At 47.5% G+C, this 19,241-nt stretch overlaps 1 protein-coding gene across 1 annotated transcript in view; it reads left to right on the top strand.

Moving 5' to 3' along the window:
• The first annotated feature begins 353 nt into the window (after window positions 1–353).
• Window positions 354–19,241, top strand: part of LOC135809861 (integrin alpha-7-like) — a 36,087-nt gene continuing 17,199 nt past the window's right edge. The window contains exons 1-16 of the mRNA XM_065323301.1: window positions 354–879; window positions 2,542–2,690; window positions 3,232–3,329; window positions 7,566–7,725; window positions 8,088–8,167; window positions 8,763–8,820; window positions 9,171–9,305; window positions 9,867–9,913; window positions 10,729–10,821; window positions 11,931–11,983; window positions 12,751–12,859; window positions 14,779–14,920; window positions 16,984–17,181; window positions 17,613–17,658; window positions 18,083–18,172; window positions 18,701–18,759. Of these exons, the coding sequence (XP_065179373.1) occupies window positions 677–879; window positions 2,542–2,690; window positions 3,232–3,329; window positions 7,566–7,725; window positions 8,088–8,167; window positions 8,763–8,820; window positions 9,171–9,305; window positions 9,867–9,913; window positions 10,729–10,821; window positions 11,931–11,983; window positions 12,751–12,859; window positions 14,779–14,920; window positions 16,984–17,181; window positions 17,613–17,658; window positions 18,083–18,172; window positions 18,701–18,759 (1,720 nt within the window). The 5' untranslated portion in view covers window positions 354–676. The remainder of the gene's footprint in view (window positions 880–2,541; window positions 2,691–3,231; window positions 3,330–7,565; window positions 7,726–8,087; window positions 8,168–8,762; window positions 8,821–9,170; window positions 9,306–9,866; window positions 9,914–10,728; window positions 10,822–11,930; window positions 11,984–12,750; window positions 12,860–14,778; window positions 14,921–16,983; window positions 17,182–17,612; window positions 17,659–18,082; window positions 18,173–18,700; window positions 18,760–19,241) is intronic.

Here is a 19,241-nt window from a genome sequence, read left to right as displayed (position 1 = left end):
GCGGGTGCATCAGCGCGACCATGTTGATTTACGCTGCAGAAAAGCGAGCCCAAGCCAAGGCCGCAAGGGCAGAGGGTCATGACTCATGCACTGCATGGTCGAGCTGTCTGATGTGGAGATGTCTGATCGAGGTAGGTTGTTTGCAGTACAGGGTGTCGCTGTCCAATGTCGTTCTGTAAAGCGGCGATTGCACGGAAGTGGGCCACCGGCTGGGAGGGGAAGAATTGGTTTTAGAAGCCCAGCGACACATGCGCAAGCCATGGCCGCCAACGGACGTTACGTACTGTTGCAATACAATTGCTGTACCAAGCCGCTCGCCGTGCAAGTGCCCAGCTGTAAACTTGTTCAAAAAATCAATCCAGCATTTTGCGCCTATCCTTCTCCCCGAGTGCAGCCATCCAGCGACTCGCCCAAGTTCGCTGATCGTTTTGGATTTGCGCTGTGCACCAGTCGCAAAGAATCCGTTCTTATTTTCACAACCTCTTGGTGTAGTCGTTTCTCCTAGCTGAAAGGACATGAGCTTAGCGTGAGGCGAAGCCGCACCATCGTGGTCGACTTGCGGTTGTACCCAGTGGCTCGTGGCGAGAAGTTCGGTCAAAGGCGGAAAGCGGACCAAACAAGGCGAGTGTGGTGGAAGTGTTGGTGGTGCGGACTGTCGGAGGGAGCGAAGTGCACAATGATCGTCCTGAGGTGGATCGCGAACAGCGATGTGATGGACGCAAGCGCACTGCTATTCGGCGTTCTTACGGCAGCGTTGCTTGTTTCGGTCGACGCTGAAACGGCTCACTACGATGTGGTAAACCCTATTGTAACGAAAGGTCCGGACGACAGTTTGTTCGGCTACAGTGTAGCACTGCACACAAACGGAAATCAGAAATAGTAAGATTTGTTCATTTGATATGTACATGTACTGACTAATTTGATGTGTACATGTACTGACTAATTTGTAATGTTTCTCAAGGTAGATCTACATGATTCAATCATGCATTAGTGAATCCAACATGTTTTGCCTGTACTGAGTCTGACTCTCTGAGCAATCAGCTTGCTGCTGGATTCAAATACAACAGTGATACAAAACGACGTACTGCAATGTCATCAAATTGCAGTAGTCATACATGTATTAGGAACTTCTTAGAAATGGCAACTAACGAGTGACTCGTAACTGAATGACGAATGCCATGAGTTAGCAAACTGAATTATATAGCTCACTTTTAAAGTGTAGCACTGTTGGCGAATAGCGTTGTCTTCCACATTTAGATATACTCGCCATGTGCGTTTTCATTTTTCCAGGATGAGCAAAAATCAATCAAATATTGGGTGCATGCCAGTGTTGATCACGGTAGCAGGCTAAACAAATTGAAACAATCCACTCTAACATGAAATTGGGCATACTGAATAGATTGATAACTGATTTAGTTAATGTGGAAGTCACATCACCTGTTCAGCGTATGATTATGTTCATTCACCGACAAGAAATATAGCACAGCCACGTAATTGAGCAATTTGCTACAAATAGGGGACAAGAAACCTATTTATACAGCCAGAGAAAAAACAATGAGCTCCTAACTCTTTACCAGAAGCGTTAACTCATTTGGGTTTCACGAACCCATCTTTGTGTCTTCTCTTCAAGAGAAACTATAAGCAACGTATGCCAATCCGCATTACTATGGAGACCACTACAGGTTTTCGAGTAAAAGCAAAAGTTTGGATGCACAGAAAGAATATGTCTTTACGGTAAACTTTAGTTCCCATCATCCACCACCCACTCAGATTGCGTGTTCCCCTGATTGATCATGGCCATGGAGTGGAATACATGCGCTGGATAAAGGCAGGTGTAGCTTCTTTGATCGGGTAGGTATTTCTACGTGAAGATTGTCCAAGATTATAATGCTGAGCACACATTTTATTGAACAAAATCTCCCTCTTTTAATTCGTTTTCACGATGGCTGACTGGCATGAAACCTCAATTTTGTCAATAAACTAGTTTTCAAGTAACTCAGCGCAAAGAGTGAAGTGAGAAGCAATCGAATATAGCAGTTGCCAGTTGACAAATCCCCCTTTTCTTTTACAGTGCAGTTGCATGAAGTCCTTAAAAAAAATTCACGGTTCGCGTGAGACTCGGCCAAAGGCCCAGTTTTCCGCATCCGCAGGAACGCCACCACCCTCTTGGATCAAGGCGCAGATGCAGCTCCTAAGCGGTGGGAGGTGAGTAGATCAGACCCACCACAAAGTGGTCAAAGACCGAAATCCCATTCACTGCATCCATGTTTCCCTCGTGCCAGGCCACGAGTTCCCAATTAACTGTGGGTCGCAGCACGGCTGGAAAAAATCCAGCCGCTTCCAAGCAGGACTTGAACCTGGTACCCTCTGTTTCTCAATCATGGTCTTAGACCATCCCACTATGCCTGCCTGCTGAAGTCCTTAACCTTCTTAGTAAAGTCTTCTCGTGCTGCCTTTCAGATCACCAAGTGTAAATTGAGTATCGTGCTGTCATGACGATCATTTTGGGCGGTATATCTGTGCCTTTCATTTGGTTTGTAGCGCCATTATTGGTGCACCGCGGTCAGAAGTTTTCCCGGCCGTACAGCGTGTGAGGGGCGTCTCCAGGCCAGGTGCAGTCTACAAATGCCCGCTGATGTCGGCCTCCACATCCATAGGGCCCTGCCAACAGATTGCGGTGGACTCCTTGCGTGAGTACATTCTGGTCTGATACTGATGCCCATTGTTTGACTTCTTTTCTCTCTCATCCAGATCTCCGAGGCTACAGATATGGTCAAGCCTTTCTTGACATTTTTCAACTTGCTAGTTTACCACTAAAGCTTCGCACTTGCAGCAAAATGTGCTTATTCAAAGTAATTTCTGGAAAGAGGCATGTGCGTGCCTACATGTACATGTAAGCACACTTACATTCTAGGCATTCTTTCTTCTCTTCTCTTTTTTTGGCATTGGTGGCTAAAAAACCGTTACAAGTGCATTGGCTGCCGTCATTGAATGGTGAAGACATACACTGTGTGCCCATGCAAGGCCAGATACCCAATCTATAAGACACGTCGCAGAAACTGTATCAATCAGTTTTGTTCCCTTCTGTCCCAAGATACGACAGAGACTGAATGGTGAAAGAGTTGGAATTTTTAACAGGGCATGTCACCATATTCTAGTACGTGTCTCTCATATCATTAACTAAAAAGGTACATGCGTTGTCTCATATAACTTTTTATGCTTTTTCCCCAGCTGATCGCAAGCACAGAAATGGATCCAAGGTAGAGATCAAGTCAAACATGCGCCTAGGCACAACGGTTATGAGCGAAGGCAGCGATGGCAGAGTAGTGGTAAGAGAGACGAGAGAGTTCTCCGTACTGCGTTGCCCAGAGGGTTCGTGGGTGCATGTGTGTGTGTGTGTGTGTGTGTGTGTGTGTGTGTGTGTGTGTGTGTGTGTGTGTGTGTGTGTGTGTGTGTGTGTGTGTGTGTGTGTGTGTGTGTGTGAGTGTTCGTCAAGCAAAGCAGGACTGGCTGAGAAAGCAGGCTCGGGACTGCGAACGCTTTAGTCTAACATCTAAGGGAGGCTGGGAGTGCATCAAGAGGATCCAGACTGCACTTGATGGATTGCAGCCCCGCAAGACAGCTGCTATCAAGAATGCGCAGGGTGTTGTGTGCGAGACACCAGAGGCAACAGGTACGCGATGGCGGGAGCATTTTGACGGTGTCCTAAACGTGATCAGTGATTTTGTCCCAGATGCCATTGATTCCATTGGGCAGCTACCGATTCGGCTTGACCTTGAGAACGCCCCAGCCTGCAGCGAGATACACCGTGCTATGCGAGCTCTTCAAAATGGCAAAGCATGTGGCCGATCAGAGATAACAGCGGAGATGCTCAAGTGCGGCTCTGAACTGGTGCCTAGGTTGGAGATGTTGTTGGCTGAAGTTTGGCGGACGGAAAGGGTTCCTCAGGATTGGGCAGACGCCATCTTAATCCCAATTCCCAAGAAAGGTGATCTTAGTGACTGTGGTAACTGGCGAGGCATCGCGCTTCTAGACGTGGTCGGCAAGCTGGTGGCAAGAATAATAGCGGATCGCCTGCAGCTGGTTGGAGAGGAATACCTGCCTGACTCCCAGTGTGGTTTTCGCCGTGGTAGGGGATGCTCAGACATGGTGTTCTCAGTACGCCAGGTTGCCGAGAAATTGCATGAGCATTCATCAAAGGGCTTTGCGGTGTTCATTGACTTGCGCAAAGCATACGATTCAGTGCCTAGAGCAGCCATGTGGAGGGTTCTCTCCAGGCTCGGCGTGCCGGATAAGCTGATCTCCATCATTCGGTCGTTCCATGAAGGCATGTCTGCATCCATTCGTCTCGGCGCAGATCTGCTCGACCCTTTCCCGGTGGGAAATGGCCTACGTCAGGGATGCACTATGGCCCCGATCCTGTTCAACTTATTCATGGGTGCGGTTGTGGAAAAGTGGCATGCTACCATCGCCAATGACGAGGATATCGGTATCCAGGTGTCGCAGTTTCGCAGAGACTGCTTGTTCAATACGCGTCTCAGAGAGTGTCGCAGGGTGACTATCACGGAGTGTCAGTTTGCGGACGATTCGTCACTGTTCGCCAAAACCTACGGCGGTGCTGAAAGGGCCTTGGCCACGTTTCGACAGGTTGCAGCATCTTTTGGCCTGTCAGTCAATCTGGGCAAAACTAAGTTCATGCCTATGGGCGTTGGTGTGGTGGCGTCGGATATGTTGCCTTTGGGTGGAACCGTCGAATGCGTGGACAGCTTTCGCTATCTTGGCTGCCAGATCACTCCTGATGCTAGGAGTAGCTTTGATGTCTCTCGCAGGATCGCCGCAGCTTCGGGTGCATTTGGCGCATTGAAGAAAGCTGTGTTTGCGAACTCGGAGTTTCCTATCGGTCTCAAGCGTGTTGTGTACGGAGTCACTGTGTTGGCAGTACTCCTCTATGGTGCTGAGAACTGGACACCGAGGCAACGGGATCTCCAGCGTCTGGAGTCGTTTCACCTGCGATCTATACGCATGGTCCTGGGCATCAGTCGGGCGCGCCAGATGGACGAGCACGTGACAACCCTTCAGGTACGGCAGTGGTGGGGTGGCATGGAGCAGGTCTCTGACAAGGTCCGGCGCCGTCGTCTCCAATGGCTGGGCCACCTGGCTCGCATGGATGACCGTATTCCCCGCCAATTGCTCTTTGGTGCCTTGCCGTCTAAACGACCTCCACATGGCCCCCGGAAGAGGTGGAAAGACCCAATCAAACATGACCTGACGGCGGTGTCCATTGGCATGAATGAGTGGCTTGAAACAGCAGATGATAGGTCTGAGTGGAGAACCAGGTGTCAGGATGGAGTCTACAGTGTGGTATGCTCTCGTGTACAACCTGCCGTGAAACCACTCCTGTGTATGGTCTGCACACGCCGTTTCAGCCGTCCTCAAGACATCGCTAGACATAGTTGCACCTCCCGTCGCTCCGCAAAGGCAAAAAACAAACAGTGAAACAGCCGTTCACGTCCCGCCGGACTCGCAGGGCCTCATGCCGCGTCCCGGAGACAGCACTCCTCCAAGTCGCCCCGTTTGGGGACACATAGCCAATCGTGGCAGTGGGCGAAGGAAGGAAGGTGTGAGTGTGTGTGTGTGTGTGCGCGTGCATTTGTATGCATGCGTGTGTGGATGTTTGTATGTACAGTCAACTTCGCTAATAACGACTGCGGACATAACGACAATTCGTGAATAACGACGAAATTCCATGCCCAGAGCAAAGTCCCATCTCGGCACACATGTTTTAATTAGCAATGCTGTGCCTGTCATCTTTGTTGGTTTCAAGGTCCATATACTTTTTAGTCAAAGTTTAAAGGGGAAGTGCATCGATTTTTCGAGTATGGTCCAGAAGAAAGACAATTTGATATCGGTTCGAATGGCATATGTCTCGCTTCCATACGATAAGCCAAACTTGCCAAATCGCCAATTGTATACTCACGTTGCCATAGCGACCAGCGCAGTGATGACATACGAAAGGCTTAGCTCCACCACAGAGAAGGTCGATCACTGCAGAATTTGGTCATTTTCAATTGGTTTATTGTATTCACGAAGTGAAAGAAGGGCTGTGTTCAATGCTGTAAGTGCAGTGAACTGTTTGTTAGTAGTCCTCTCGGTTGTGTACTGGGACGTGACACCGACAGGAGAAAGCTGGAGCGCGGAGACACCAGCAGACAAGCGAAAATAGTGACGAACAAAATGCTGAAATCTTGGTTGGGACAAATCAGACGTTCAGCATTTCCCCCAACCAAGGACCATGCCGTTTGCTCTTTCCAATTCCTGAAGGTGAATGCTTCCTGGCGACTCTCCTATCTCTCGTAACATCTTCTGAAGCCAGGTGAGACGACGGGTGGTGGAGATTGACGAATGAAATAATGTCGTAGGTTTGAAAGTTTGCTGAAAATGTCTCAGGAGAGACGGCGAATTCCAAGCATCTTGTCCTGGAGGAAACCATTTCCTAGGCACAGTCAGCCTAGGGAAATGCATGAGAAGGGCGACAAATAGTTCACGGCACTAATAGCATTGAACACAGCACTTCTTTCACATCGTGAATACAATAAGACAATTGAAAATGACCAATTTCTGCAGTGATTGACCTTCTCTGTGGAGGAGCTAAGTTTTGTACGTCATCACTCCGCTGGTAGCTATGGCAACGTGAGCATACAATTGGCGATTTGGCAAGTTTGGCTTATCGTATGGAAGCGAGAGATATGCCATTCGAACCGATATCAAATTGTCTTTCTTCTGGACCCTACTCGAAAAATCGATGCACTTCCCCTTTAAGTGACACACCTGTTGACCGGTGGACTTCTTCTGGCGAGATTAACTTTTGTGAAATCAATGTTACTAACAAGGCCTATATCGTATCCATTGTGACTTAGCAACCTATGCCAGTATCCAGTATCACATTCACTGGGGGGGGGGGGTGAGATAAACACAGTTGGATCCCAGGATGGACACCTCAATGCCATCAATCCTTTTTCTGTAAATTGTCCTACCCACTTTCTGTGGTGAGGCAAGCCCATCTCTGGGTTCATTGCCGCGCCTAGAGTCTGGAGATTTCAGCAGGTCTTAGCTGTTGGTGGATTCAATAGCCAATTGAGTCATCTTCCCAAGATTTTTTTTGTATCTCCCTTTCCTTTCTCCTGGGGAGACCCACATAACCAGTTTCGGGCAGTGGGGCAGTACAAGTGAGTTTGTGCGTGTGCACATGTATGTGTGTGAACTATGCGGAGGCATGCACATGTCCCACATTGCTGATCACTTTCTGTTGATCGTCCAGTCTGCTGGAAGTCTCCTTGACCCCCCCCCCCCCCCCCCCCGCTTTATCCAGCTGCCCCCTCACCCCCACCCCTCTCCAGGATATCGAACTGTTTCATGTACCCCACTGATAACCGTTACCCCTTGCCTTAGAGCCCTCACCCCTCCTCTCCAGACAATTATTTTTCAAATTAAATGGTTTCCTACGTCCCACATATAACCTTTCCTGCATCATTTCATCCTATGATTGCCATTCTACCCCGGCCCAGGTCTGCGCTCCGTCCTACAAAACAGTTTGGTTCTATCGACTTGGAGGCCGCTTCTCTAAAGGCCAGGAGCTGGATGATGCAGTCGGTCGCTGCTTCATACTACCCAAAGACCTCAGCACAGAGCAGATTGTGCGCTTTTCGCCGTGCGACAACATTCCACGTAAGGCAGCTAGCTTTGGTGCCATATTTCACCTAACACTGGTGCATGCATGGGTGATTAGGGTAATTGCATGTCTAGTATAGGTGTGGTGTGTGGAAGTAGAAGTTGAATAAACCAGTGCCTAAACCTTCACCAGTTCAAGTGTTGATCTTGAATTTTACAGCCCTGCCATTGAGTTTCTGCATAGTAGTAAATTGGGTACGCGGGCCTATCTGAGTCTACTGAGCTTTGCACGGTGGATTACACGATTGCAATGCTGTTTTGGAAGTGCTGCATAGCACTATACTTTGACAGTGGATCTGGTCTTCTTCAGTTCTCTTACGCCATCATGCTTTTGATTGTCGTGCTTTTGTGCCTTGAAGATTACGTCAAGTTCTTGCCTGGCCTGCTTAACACATGGTTGCGATTCTGCTTGGTTGGAACATCAATCGACATTACCAAGGTAAGAGACTTCCTCACCAATGTATATCCAGTGCCATGTGAAGAGTTTTATTATGCAGCGAAGCAAGAGGTCCTAGAATAGAGGACATTGAGATTTTGAGCTCAGTGGCGCGATCGTCTGTTCAAGGAGCAACGTATTTCAAAATTTCACATTCAAAATCTGGCTAGAATCACTGCAAACCCACTATCAAGATTGATATGAACATAAATGAATCCATTTTTTGGATATTTTTGACCATTATTCAAAAAGTACAGCCGGGCAATGTTGCATATTGCATATCAACTTTAGCCATGACAGGTAATAATGATAAACCCTTCAAAGTGAACATCAGGATACATCAAAGAATTTGGAGACGGCTGTTTCCGTTGCCTTCATTCGGAAACCATACTTGATGAAGAGTGTTGTTCTCTCCTCCCACCATACAGATAGGCACAGTCACACGTGTTCTATTTTCAGCATTTCCGTCGTCTTTCTTCACTTGTCTTTCGAAGTTCTATCAGTGACTTGCATCAGGATACAAATCAGACGTTCCTGCTACTTTAAGCATGTGGGTCGTAATTTTCTCTGTTTCTCGTTTGCTCCATTGCCGTACCAGGGCCCTAACAATCGAAACCAAATGGTGTTGGGCGCGCCGGGAAGACAACTTGGTGTTGGTAAGCGTAGTTTTGATGCATTAGGGCTCTCCCCCCCCCCCCCCCCCCTGTCCCCGTAACATGTGCAGTCCATTGATCTATTTGGTTTCTTTTTTGAAGTACTTTGAACTGGCCTTCAAGAAAAAAGATCTGAATTACCTGGGCACAAGAGTTCCCTCTGTCCAGTCCACGTTTTTGTACTGCCTTGCAATAAAGTCCTCTTAGAATAGCAGTGCATTTGAAGCGGGGTAAATTGCAACCGCATAAGTCATGTTTGCCGAGGAAACTCCACCTCGGCCTTATTCCTATTTTTAGAGGACAATTGTTCGTTAGCATTACTTAATCACTGGTTTTGAACCGCATTGCAACAGGTCAAATCTGGACTGGCGACCTGGGTCTTGGGAACGTCCCTCCGTTCACAAGTGGCATTCTGCATGCTGACAATGTCGACAACTACACTGGCATGGCCGTTGCCCAGGCAGATTTTGATGGTGATAACGAACTGGGTAGGTGGAGTGTGAGTGTGTGGTGTCGGTCTAGTCACAAGAATAATATGTTTTTGTACTGATCGGCAATGTTGACATTTTATATCCTAAATTTATGACTGATCATCTTGTAACACTACATCATCCGCAGCGCAGATAGCTACTATCACATACTTTGTAGGCGTTCGGAGTTGTTCACACGGTATAATGCTTTGCTGCACAGACTTTCAGCGTGTTTGGCGGACTGCTACCGGCAGACTACAGCCATTGTTGAATACGTACCAATGGTAGAAAGACCTGAAATGGAGCGCACCATATCCCACTCCCAGTCCCACCGTTCTCTTGCAACTCTCCTTACCTACATATGCTTGCAGTGCGCAGTTCCTGATCACAAAACACTTTGCATTATTAAAAGTTGCTGGCTTGTCCGAGCATTTTCAAGAGGAGTACTCAGAGACTGTCCTCCAGGTAAAGCAAAACAGGGATGAACGTGATGCCTGGATAACGTTGCGTGAATACCGTCGACGCGCGGAGTTCTCAATTGTGTTTTGAATTGCTGGCGTGCATTGTACTTTGTTTCAGAGGTTGCTCTCTCACAGCCAATGTACGGTGTACGCAAGGAGGGTGGGGTAAGCTTTACACGTGTTGTCTTTCCTACACTCGTAGTGTCAAGTTTTGACTTGTCGGTGCTTCTACTACTATTACTGTAAGTGTACAAAATTTCCGCGCTGCAAAAATTTCGGCAATTCACGATTTTCGACTCGGCAGGGATTATGTCCGGCACGGGTTAATACTACTAGTACATGTACATCACCAAAGTCAATGGGAAAGTCTTTGTTAGCATATCGATTGAGGCGTTTTGGGCTGGTGCCGAATATAGCTGAAAGTAGATAGCTGCCAACATGTTGTATACTTACGGTACTCATGGATGCAGTGAATAGGATTTTCCGTCTTTGACCACTTGCTGGTGAGCTGATCTACTCACCTCCCACCGCTTTAGGAGCTGCATCTGCGCCTTGGTCCTTGAAGGGTGGTGGCGTTCCTACGGATGCAGAAAACTCGGCCTCTAACCGAATCTGACGCGAACCGTAAAATTAATTTTTTTTACGGTACTCTACTTATGCGGCATCAGAGTCTTCAACATGACGTCATTCTGGCTGTATGTAGTTACGGATAGCATATCTTCACTGTCAGACGAAAACAAAGACTTCTCAGTGTTGCTAGTTCTTCTTAGCTTGTAACTCAGCCGCAGCAACTTTTCTCGATGACAGGGGCTCTGTCTGTTGTTTTGCTGACTTGTTGGTTAGAAGCATAATTATACTGGTTACACCTTTGACATCATGGAGGAGGAAGGGGGGGGGTCTGTGATTTTGAAGTTTAGTGGCTGCATCCTACAGTGTCAAAATTTCTATGCTGCATGTCCGTGCTGTTGATTGTCCATCAGGTTCTCATCGTACCCGCTCAAGCCAGAATTGGACCAATAACAGACCACCGAGTCCGTTCCAAAATGGAATACGTTCACATAGCCGGTGCTTTCGTAAGTAGCAGTGTTGTGATGTCGCCGCTAACAACATAATACCGCCGGTATCAGGTTCAGAAGCCGTCGGGTGATTGTATGTGAAGAGATGTCGAAGTGTGGAAGTGTCCCTGCTGTGTTGGTGTGTTTCACTGGCTCGGCTAAGAGCGAATGGTGGTGACGGGTTGAGTATGTAGGACATTGGAGTATGGCCAAAAGCTCTGTTGCAATATTTTATGGTGAACAAGTGCGGAGTCGCAACAAATCCGGATCACTTTGCCTTGTGTGCCAATGCTCGGCTTAAAGGGGAAGTTCAGGCTAAAATCAAATTTTCACCAGTTGTAGCCTTCGGTGCTGAGTCGAATGGTCTTGGTCCGAAGGAGCTGAGCCGCTTTCTTCCCAATCAAACTCGCCACTTCCACCGGAACTGGGTGACTGCACCCTCCTAGATTGGGAGTTTGTGTGCAAAATGTCACTAAAAGCGGCATTTCGTTCCCATAAAAGCACGGATGGTTGCAATTGGCCCATGTGTTGTAGCCTTTTGGATGCTGAGTCGACTGGTTTTGGTCCGAAAAGGCTGCAATGCAGCGTTCGGCCCTTATTCCCAATCGAACATGGTTGAATAAGCGGTCACGTGCTCATGCATACACCAGTGGACTGGTCACCGTGCCTGCAGGGTACAACTTACAGCCTGTTTGGGCGCGTTCCTGTCACTCGAATTGAACCTTGGTGTGAAATTTCAAATTTAGTTGCAGCCTGCAGGCACCCCGGAAACTACAACTGGTGAACATTTGATTTTAGCCTTTACTTCCCCTTTAACAACATTGAGAAGTTTGCGTTGGCCATTAGCAAACCCTGATGACATCAAAGATCATGTTGTAATATTGTACACAAGTATACAATCAAGTTCAGTTGTAAAGTAATTCTCTCTACTGCCTCAGTGAAAGCATTGTACGTGGCCTGGAGGTGGTGTGCCATTGAATGGGGTGGGCATGTTTTTGTGGCATGGGTGGGCAGAGGCGGGGAAGGGGGGGGGGGGGGGGGGGAGGGGGAGCTTTTCTTCTTCTTTCCCATGTTTTATTTGCAGAATGTGCATGTTCATCAAATCTGTGGCATTGTGCATTTTGCAGATGGGCGAAAACTTTGGCTACTCGATGTGTGCTGTGGATGTCACAAATGATGGGTAAGTTCGTTGCTTTCTCCCGTCTTTGATCATCAGTGTTACACACAATTTGAAGTGTCCACTTCGAACTCGAAGCCATCTTCAGGCTTGGCAATCATGTTTGACATCATAATTGTTTGATTAGTTTGGCTTTGCTCTATGTACTGCTAGATTGAGTATGCTCTACAGGGGCATATGAGGGGCTTGGAAAGTGGTACAACCAAAGGATGGAGCGGGCTGTGAAGGGGGTTCGGGGATCGTCCCCTGGGAAATTTTGTAAAAAAGACACAAAATCCTGTGTTCTGGGTACTTTTGGCACATCTTTTACTAATTGTTAGGCATAGAATGTTATGGTTCATGTATAGTATAGTATAGTATTAATTCATATTTCTCTAGGGCAGTCCCCACAGACCTATGGTCTCCTTCCGGGGTACCCTAGCCAATCTAGCATTGCGATACGAAATTGACTTGGTGAAGTGCAGAAAACTAAGTTGCCGTGAACCAAGTGTACCTGATAGCCGTGTCGAGTCGAGTATGAGTCAGACTCAAACACAAGCCGAAGATCTGACCGGTCCCGATTTTTTTATTACGGTTTTGCACGTTTCAGACGGACCACGCTTTTCGAAAAGTGGTACGGCCATGGTCGTACCAGCCGTAGTGGGTGCTACGGCCCTGCTCTATATCTATTCAGTTGCTCAGGTCAACCCAACATCTCACTTGCCATACTATATGGGCAAGACTAGTCTTGATCACTAATCCAAAGTCTGTTGTGTCTCCCACCCCTCCAGAATTCCGGAGCTGTTTGTTGGAGCACCGCTAGCTCGATCCAGCTCCGTATCGAGATCAGTTTTCGAGAATGGTCACGTCTACGTCTTCTCTGGACAAGCCATAAGAGCGGTATGTGCAGTAAAATTTAATAAGGATTTTGAGGTAATAGAAAACAACTATGACACTAACACGTCAGGCGAAATTACTGGTCAGTCGGCGACACGAATTTTTCACAAAAATTGCGTTTCACCTGCTGGGAGAATATGCGTGTACTCGAGTCTCATCCTGAGCACATTTTTTTCTTATTATTTCAGCTCCAGTATAGCTGTATTTTTCATTGCAAAGCCGTCCTCAATTGTTGTGTTCGTTGTTCAAACGAAGTGGACATTCAATCATGAAGGCAGAGGACATAGGAGCCTGATTGGAGTTTCTCGTGGCATAGGACGGCCACACAGAGACACTTTGGGATTTTCTGAATATAAAATACCGTACGCACGATGCTGAGATCAATTTGTGCGATATCAAATTGTTTGTGATCTACCACATCGAGCAGAACGGGATCCAAACACAAGCTTACCGATGGTTAGGCTGCCGACCTGACTGGACAAATGATCCCTGGCTTCACCTGACGCCAGAAGTCGGACACCATGTCCTTTGCCGCAACGTCCATCTCCAAAAAGAACTCCATCTTCGTCGTGAAAAGGCTTGGAATACTCAATATTCAACCGAGATTCGCGGACTCGCGCTTTCTCGGATCGATTAATTTCCTGCTGGAACAGTTGCAGGGCAGCTTCCCGCCACTGTTTCAACAGGCGATGGCTCCAAAGCATGCCTGGAACAAGCCATATCGAGGTTGCAAGCCACCCCTCTCAGCAAAAATTCGAAGAAATTCGAAATTTCAATGGTGGAAGATATACTATGAAGAGAATTTCAAAAAGTATGTTTCGCGGAGCGATCGCTCAACCTACGTCTTTCAAACTTTGCAGGATGGTTCAGACGTACATGCTAGGCATGGAACCACAGGCGATGATGCCATAGCTGACACACAGAGTAACACACACAGCAGATTCGTGTGCACAGATACTAAATTAGTGGACATCGTCATCTTCTTCCCGCTGATCTCGAATGTACTATGACGTGCTTTTTCGCCTGACGACAACAACAACAACAACAACAACAACAACAACAACAACAACAACAACAACAACAACCACAACAACCACAACAACAACAATAACAACAGATTTCTTATTGGCCACAAGCCATCGTGAGAATAAATATTTGAAACAGCAACAGCAACAGCAGCAGCAACAGCAACAACAACGACAACAACAACAACAACACATCTCTTATTGGCCGCTGGCTATCGTGAGAATAAAGATTTGAAACAGCAACAGCAACAACAATGTATTGCAAGCTGTGAAGCCAGTGCAGGGATGCGCATCATCTCTTGTGGATTGGTTTTTCTCTCGGCGTCCATCACAGACCTTAACTCAATGGACATTGGGTCTAAGATGTGCATGCCGTGAATTTAATTTTGGCCATCTCTTTAATGAGCTACGTTTTGGAGACTTGTGATCTTGCGGAGCACAACATGGTGCCGTATAGGACTATTAACTTTGCTTGTAAATCACAAGGGCTATGGGGCCTGTACATGAAGGATGCTTTTCCGACCGGGGTGAAGAGCGATAACAAATGTTAGAACCAGGTGGAAGGATGGAACTTGGAGATCCTTAGCTAACATCAACGATATGGGCGGGCAGAAAAGCCAATCATGTCCCTTGAGATCTCCTTGTGCACCAGTCCGTGCCGTTGGGGATCAAACTGCAGGAAGCGTCCAACTGACTTCTTGCCCCAACATACATGCTTACCTAATTGAACTGGAGCAGTCTTTACCTAATGCTGTACTAGCAGGGGATAATAATCCATCTTAATGTGAATGGTGTGTGCGCGTATGTGTGTGTGTGTGTGTGTGTGTGTGTGTGTGTGTGTGTGTGTGTGTGTGTGTGTGTGTGTGTGTGTGTGTGTGTGTGTGTGTCATTGACCAGGCTGTCACGCTAGGAAAGAAGAGTAACCCTGCAACTATCCTGAACGCATCCTCGGCCGCTCGTACCCTACTTGGAGAAGCACAAGCCTGGTTTGGTGCTGCGGTCTCTTCTCTAGGAGATATCAATGCGGATGGATTCAATGGTGAGACAATGCTCTGCACGAAGGGGAAGCAGGAGGAATCGTCCACACAGGACGTTCATGCTTACTCGGTACACCAGTGGAACAGGGCTACATTGTACTTCCTCCGGAAACAAAAACTTCGTGACTTTTTCAGATCACTTTTCAGGGAGTTACTGTGTTCACAAAAGTGTTCTATTGGAAGAGACACACTTCAAGATGCTCAATGCACATGTGTACAATATCTACAAGATCAATTGATGGGAATAGAGTCTCAATCTGCGTCGCCATCGCTCGATTCATCATGGCTGGATCCAACCAAAGTGGCAGGTCGATCGACGCATTCCCGTATGTCACGGAGCAGCTTCTCCGCGTCCCTGATCGTCTTTGTTGTTACCAGTACGTGATTTGCACCAGCACCTTCCCTAGCATCTAGGTGGAGACCGCGGTGGCGCTGGTACAGTGCTAACACCTTGGCTCTCGAGAATGCACCGGAACGACGCGTACAAGCAAAGCCAAACGCTTTGCATTTCTCTCCGCGTTGTAGTCGTCCCATCACATCACGACTTCTGCGGGGAGATCTCGCCTGTTCTCCTATGCTACTAAGGAAACATCGGAGTGGAAGCTACTGAAAAATTCCACTGAACGACGACTTCGATTTTGAACTTTTTAGCTTTGCTCAGCGAAGTGACGAGTATCACATCTATGCGTTTGGAGTTTTGACATCTTGCCGACCTGTTCGCACTTAGGCTGGTGTTTTTGGGGACGACGCCGATTTCAAAACGCTAGCTGCTATCCTTTTCACATACGTGTTGCTCCTCAGTGCCATTGTCCTGCTCTTCCTCATTCTGAACCAAAAACTAGCAACAATGAGCAGTGAGCACTGTGCTTTTGTTGGCAATATGGCTGGTGGACAAAAATGCAAAACATCGTCCCTTCGCTTTGTTTACAGCACGACACCTTTGCCTTGCGGTGATTGTCGGCTTACCAGAATGTGAATCATGCTTTCCTACGGTTCGAAAATGTATTCTGTTGGTGTTTCAGGCCGACAGAGCCACACAGAGAGCGACAGAACAGCAGCAAAGAAAAGTGAAAAAAGTCAAGAGGTTTTTGATTCCGGAGGAAGTAGTTTGTTGTAACTCTAAGGTTCATGCTCAATGCAACCACCAGGTTACGCAATCAGGAGCGTTGGAATGTATTTTAAGGTGGTACTGTCAGCCTTCTGAGGTATACTCAAGTTAGAGGGGGAAGGGGGGGGGGGGTGAGGCTCGCTGAAATCTTGAAAGTTTCGTGCCCAAATCAGGGCATTTAACTTTATTGACGGGGTATGTGGAGCAAATAGTGGTACGGTCAATACCATAGTGACTGTAGCGTGTCTGACGCCCCTGACTCTGCTCTGCCTTGGTGGCATCAGAGCACTCTCATGACTCTGCTCTGCCTTGGTGGCATCAGAGCACTCTCAGCACGCTATGTACAACCTTCGGTGATGGTCATGCTCAGTGATATGGCACAGTAATACCTATTTCCTTGAAGTTCGGTAATTAGTCGCAGAACAATTCACCGCATACTCTTCACCAGTCCTTGGCTGAGCCTATTCAAGTGTATGACTTCTAATTTTTCACCTATTGGGGAAGCATTTTAGGGATGAGGATGTGGATACAGGCACTGATATTGCTTTTGTATTAAAAACGCTGGGAGATCCTGAATATTACCACCCTGCAGATTTTGCAGTCTCATTGTCCTGCTAAGTTCTAAGTTTTGCCTTGTGAGAACCTGATAACTCCTTCACTACAGTACTGTCAGGCGCTGAAGAATAGAGTGCCGAAAAACAAACAGGCCAGGATTTCACCAAGCACAGCATACCAATGATTATGTATACACGGTGACTCAACTGTGCATAGACTGTAGTTTGTGAAAATAGGAACAACCTAGGCTAGAAGGCTAGGAGGCTGACACCCCGCCCCTAGTTTTTCAGCACCTTACAGTACTGTAAGCATGACATTTTGTGTAGAGACCGTAGGTTCTAGTTCACTGGACCTTCGCTAAGTTCTTCATTCTACATGCGGTGTTTCTATTGTATTGTGCAGACGTAGCTGTAGGTGCACCGTATGAGACGATTGATGGCAAGCAGCAGGGAGCGGTCTACATCTATCTAGGAGCTGCCGACGGATTGCGCACGCAGTTCATCCAGAAGATCAGCGCCGTGGAGATGACGATGAATGCGTTCGAAGGCCTGGGCTTCTCGCTAGGCAGAGGTCTGGACTTTGATGGAAACTCCTACAATGGTAGGTGCAGACTGCAGAATACTAGGGTTTCGCTCCTTCTGCAATTTTCCAAGAAGCAGTCCCTAAGGGTATACCCTGCTAATGGCCCATACAATTACTACCATTCAGTATACATTCACTCATCTGTGGACAACTATTTTGTCCTTTATGTACACAGTATGTATTCATTTGGGGTGTTAGCGGCCGTCGTGAGTTCCCTTTGGGAACGGACACGATAATTTGCTTTACTTACCATGCTATTTTCAGATGAACCAGTGGGAAGCCTTTCACTTTTATACCAAAACATGAAAAAGACGGGGAAACGGAGCAAGACTGGTTACCTGCATTCCTCTCGTTGACGTCACATTTCAACAGCGCATCACCTGGCTAGAATCTGGATAGTTTTACTTCTCTTACTTAACCATCATGTTCTTGCTTTTGTGCTGTGCTAGACTTGGTCATGGGCTCACCATTCACATCTCAAGCCATTGTCTTGCGGTAAGTAAATTAGGGCTCCGTTCTTCAGCTTGGTGTTACAAAACACTTGCAGACTTCTATAGCGGCTTGAAGGAGCTTAAACACAAGGAAATTGTTTTTGAATCCGCCCGTCTTTGAAGGATCACTTTAATAGAGGGGAACCATTTTCGTGAAAGAGAAACCCATTTCATTTTGTGGCGAGGTGTTACGGTGCGAGCAATTCATGTACTCCTAGTGGTGTGCACAAGTGAATATCCTACTGGATGTCACCAGGGATTGTTTGCTTAGGTTGTATGATAATACTATCGGTTTTGCCATCAATACGGTTCACTACGGTCATGTTGTTTGGAAGGACTGCTATTGAAACAAGTTTCTCATGACCTCCGGTGGTATTTGCAGTGAAGGAATGTACATCGCTGCTGTTCCTATGTTCCTGTGCATGCAGAGCCAGACCAACGGTCGCGGCGAGCTTCGACATTGCCAGTCGGAGCGAGAGTGCAGGAAACTGTTTTGTTGGTGGGACAACTGTGCGATGGTAGGTTGAACATCCAGGCTACTATACTTCCTTGGATCTATGGTGCTGTGACCAGGCAGGCACAGTGGGTTGGTCAAAGACCATGATTGAGATAAGAGAGGTGCCTGGTTCAAGTTCTGCCTGGGAGCGGTTTTTCCAGCCGTGCTGCTACCCACAGTCAACTGGGAACTTGTGGCCAGGCACAAGGGGCACATGGATGCAGCTAATGGGGTCGTTTTCGGCACTTGTGCCAATGGTTGTGAGACTTATCCACTCACCCCCACCGTTAGGCGCTGCATCTGCCGCTAGGGTTTATCGGGTGTTAGCGGCCGTCGTGAGTTCCCTTCGGGAACGGACACGATAATTTACTTTTTTTTTATGGTGCTGTGATTATCACCCGTGTAGGGGCGATGTGATGTCTCTTTCTGGACTTTGCACTTTTCTGATGACTTGCCGCAGCTCACTGTGTGTGTACATGTGTGTGTGTGTGTGTGTGTGTGTGTGTGTGTGTGTGTGTGTGTGTGTGTGTGTGTGTGTTCAACCTGGCAGTGTCAACATCTCTATCTGCGGCACACTGACATCGGGTGTCCTGCGTCATGGAAGAGCAAGTAAGTGTACTTGCAGAACCTCCAAACACTTTGTGCAGACTGTTGTCACTTCCGCTTCATGCAGGCTGCTGTCACTTGCACGATGTTATGCGTATACAGATCATTAAAAAAATGCACTGCCAAAGGTACCTCTCCCACTTCCACCAGCATTTTCTGTTGTGTATTCAGTATCTTACGTGTATGTCCCATTGGTTCCAGCAGTAACGTTTTCCCGGATTCCAGATCAATGCACAGCATCGGGTGTGCATTATTATTCTCTTCTTCCTCTCTCTTTTGCTCACTCACTCACTCTCTCCATCACTCCCTCTCTCTCTCTCACTCTTTCTCTCTCTCTCTCTCTCTCTCTCTCTCTCTTTCTCTCTCTCTCTCTCTCTCCCCTCTCTCTCTGCCTCTCCCCCCTCTCTCTCTCTCTCTCTCTCTCTCTCTCTCTCTCTCTCTCTCTCTCTCTCTCTCTCTCTCTCTCTCTCTCTCTCTCTCTCTCT

Source organism: Sycon ciliatum, chromosome 2 (assembly GCF_964019385.1).
Source record: "Sycon ciliatum chromosome 2, ocSycCili1.1, whole genome shotgun sequence".
NCBI lineage: Eukaryota > Metazoa > Porifera > Calcarea > Leucosolenida > Sycettidae > Sycon > Sycon ciliatum.
The sequence above is the reverse complement of the archived record's forward strand: the minus strand, read 5'-3'. Positions and strand labels throughout refer to the sequence as shown.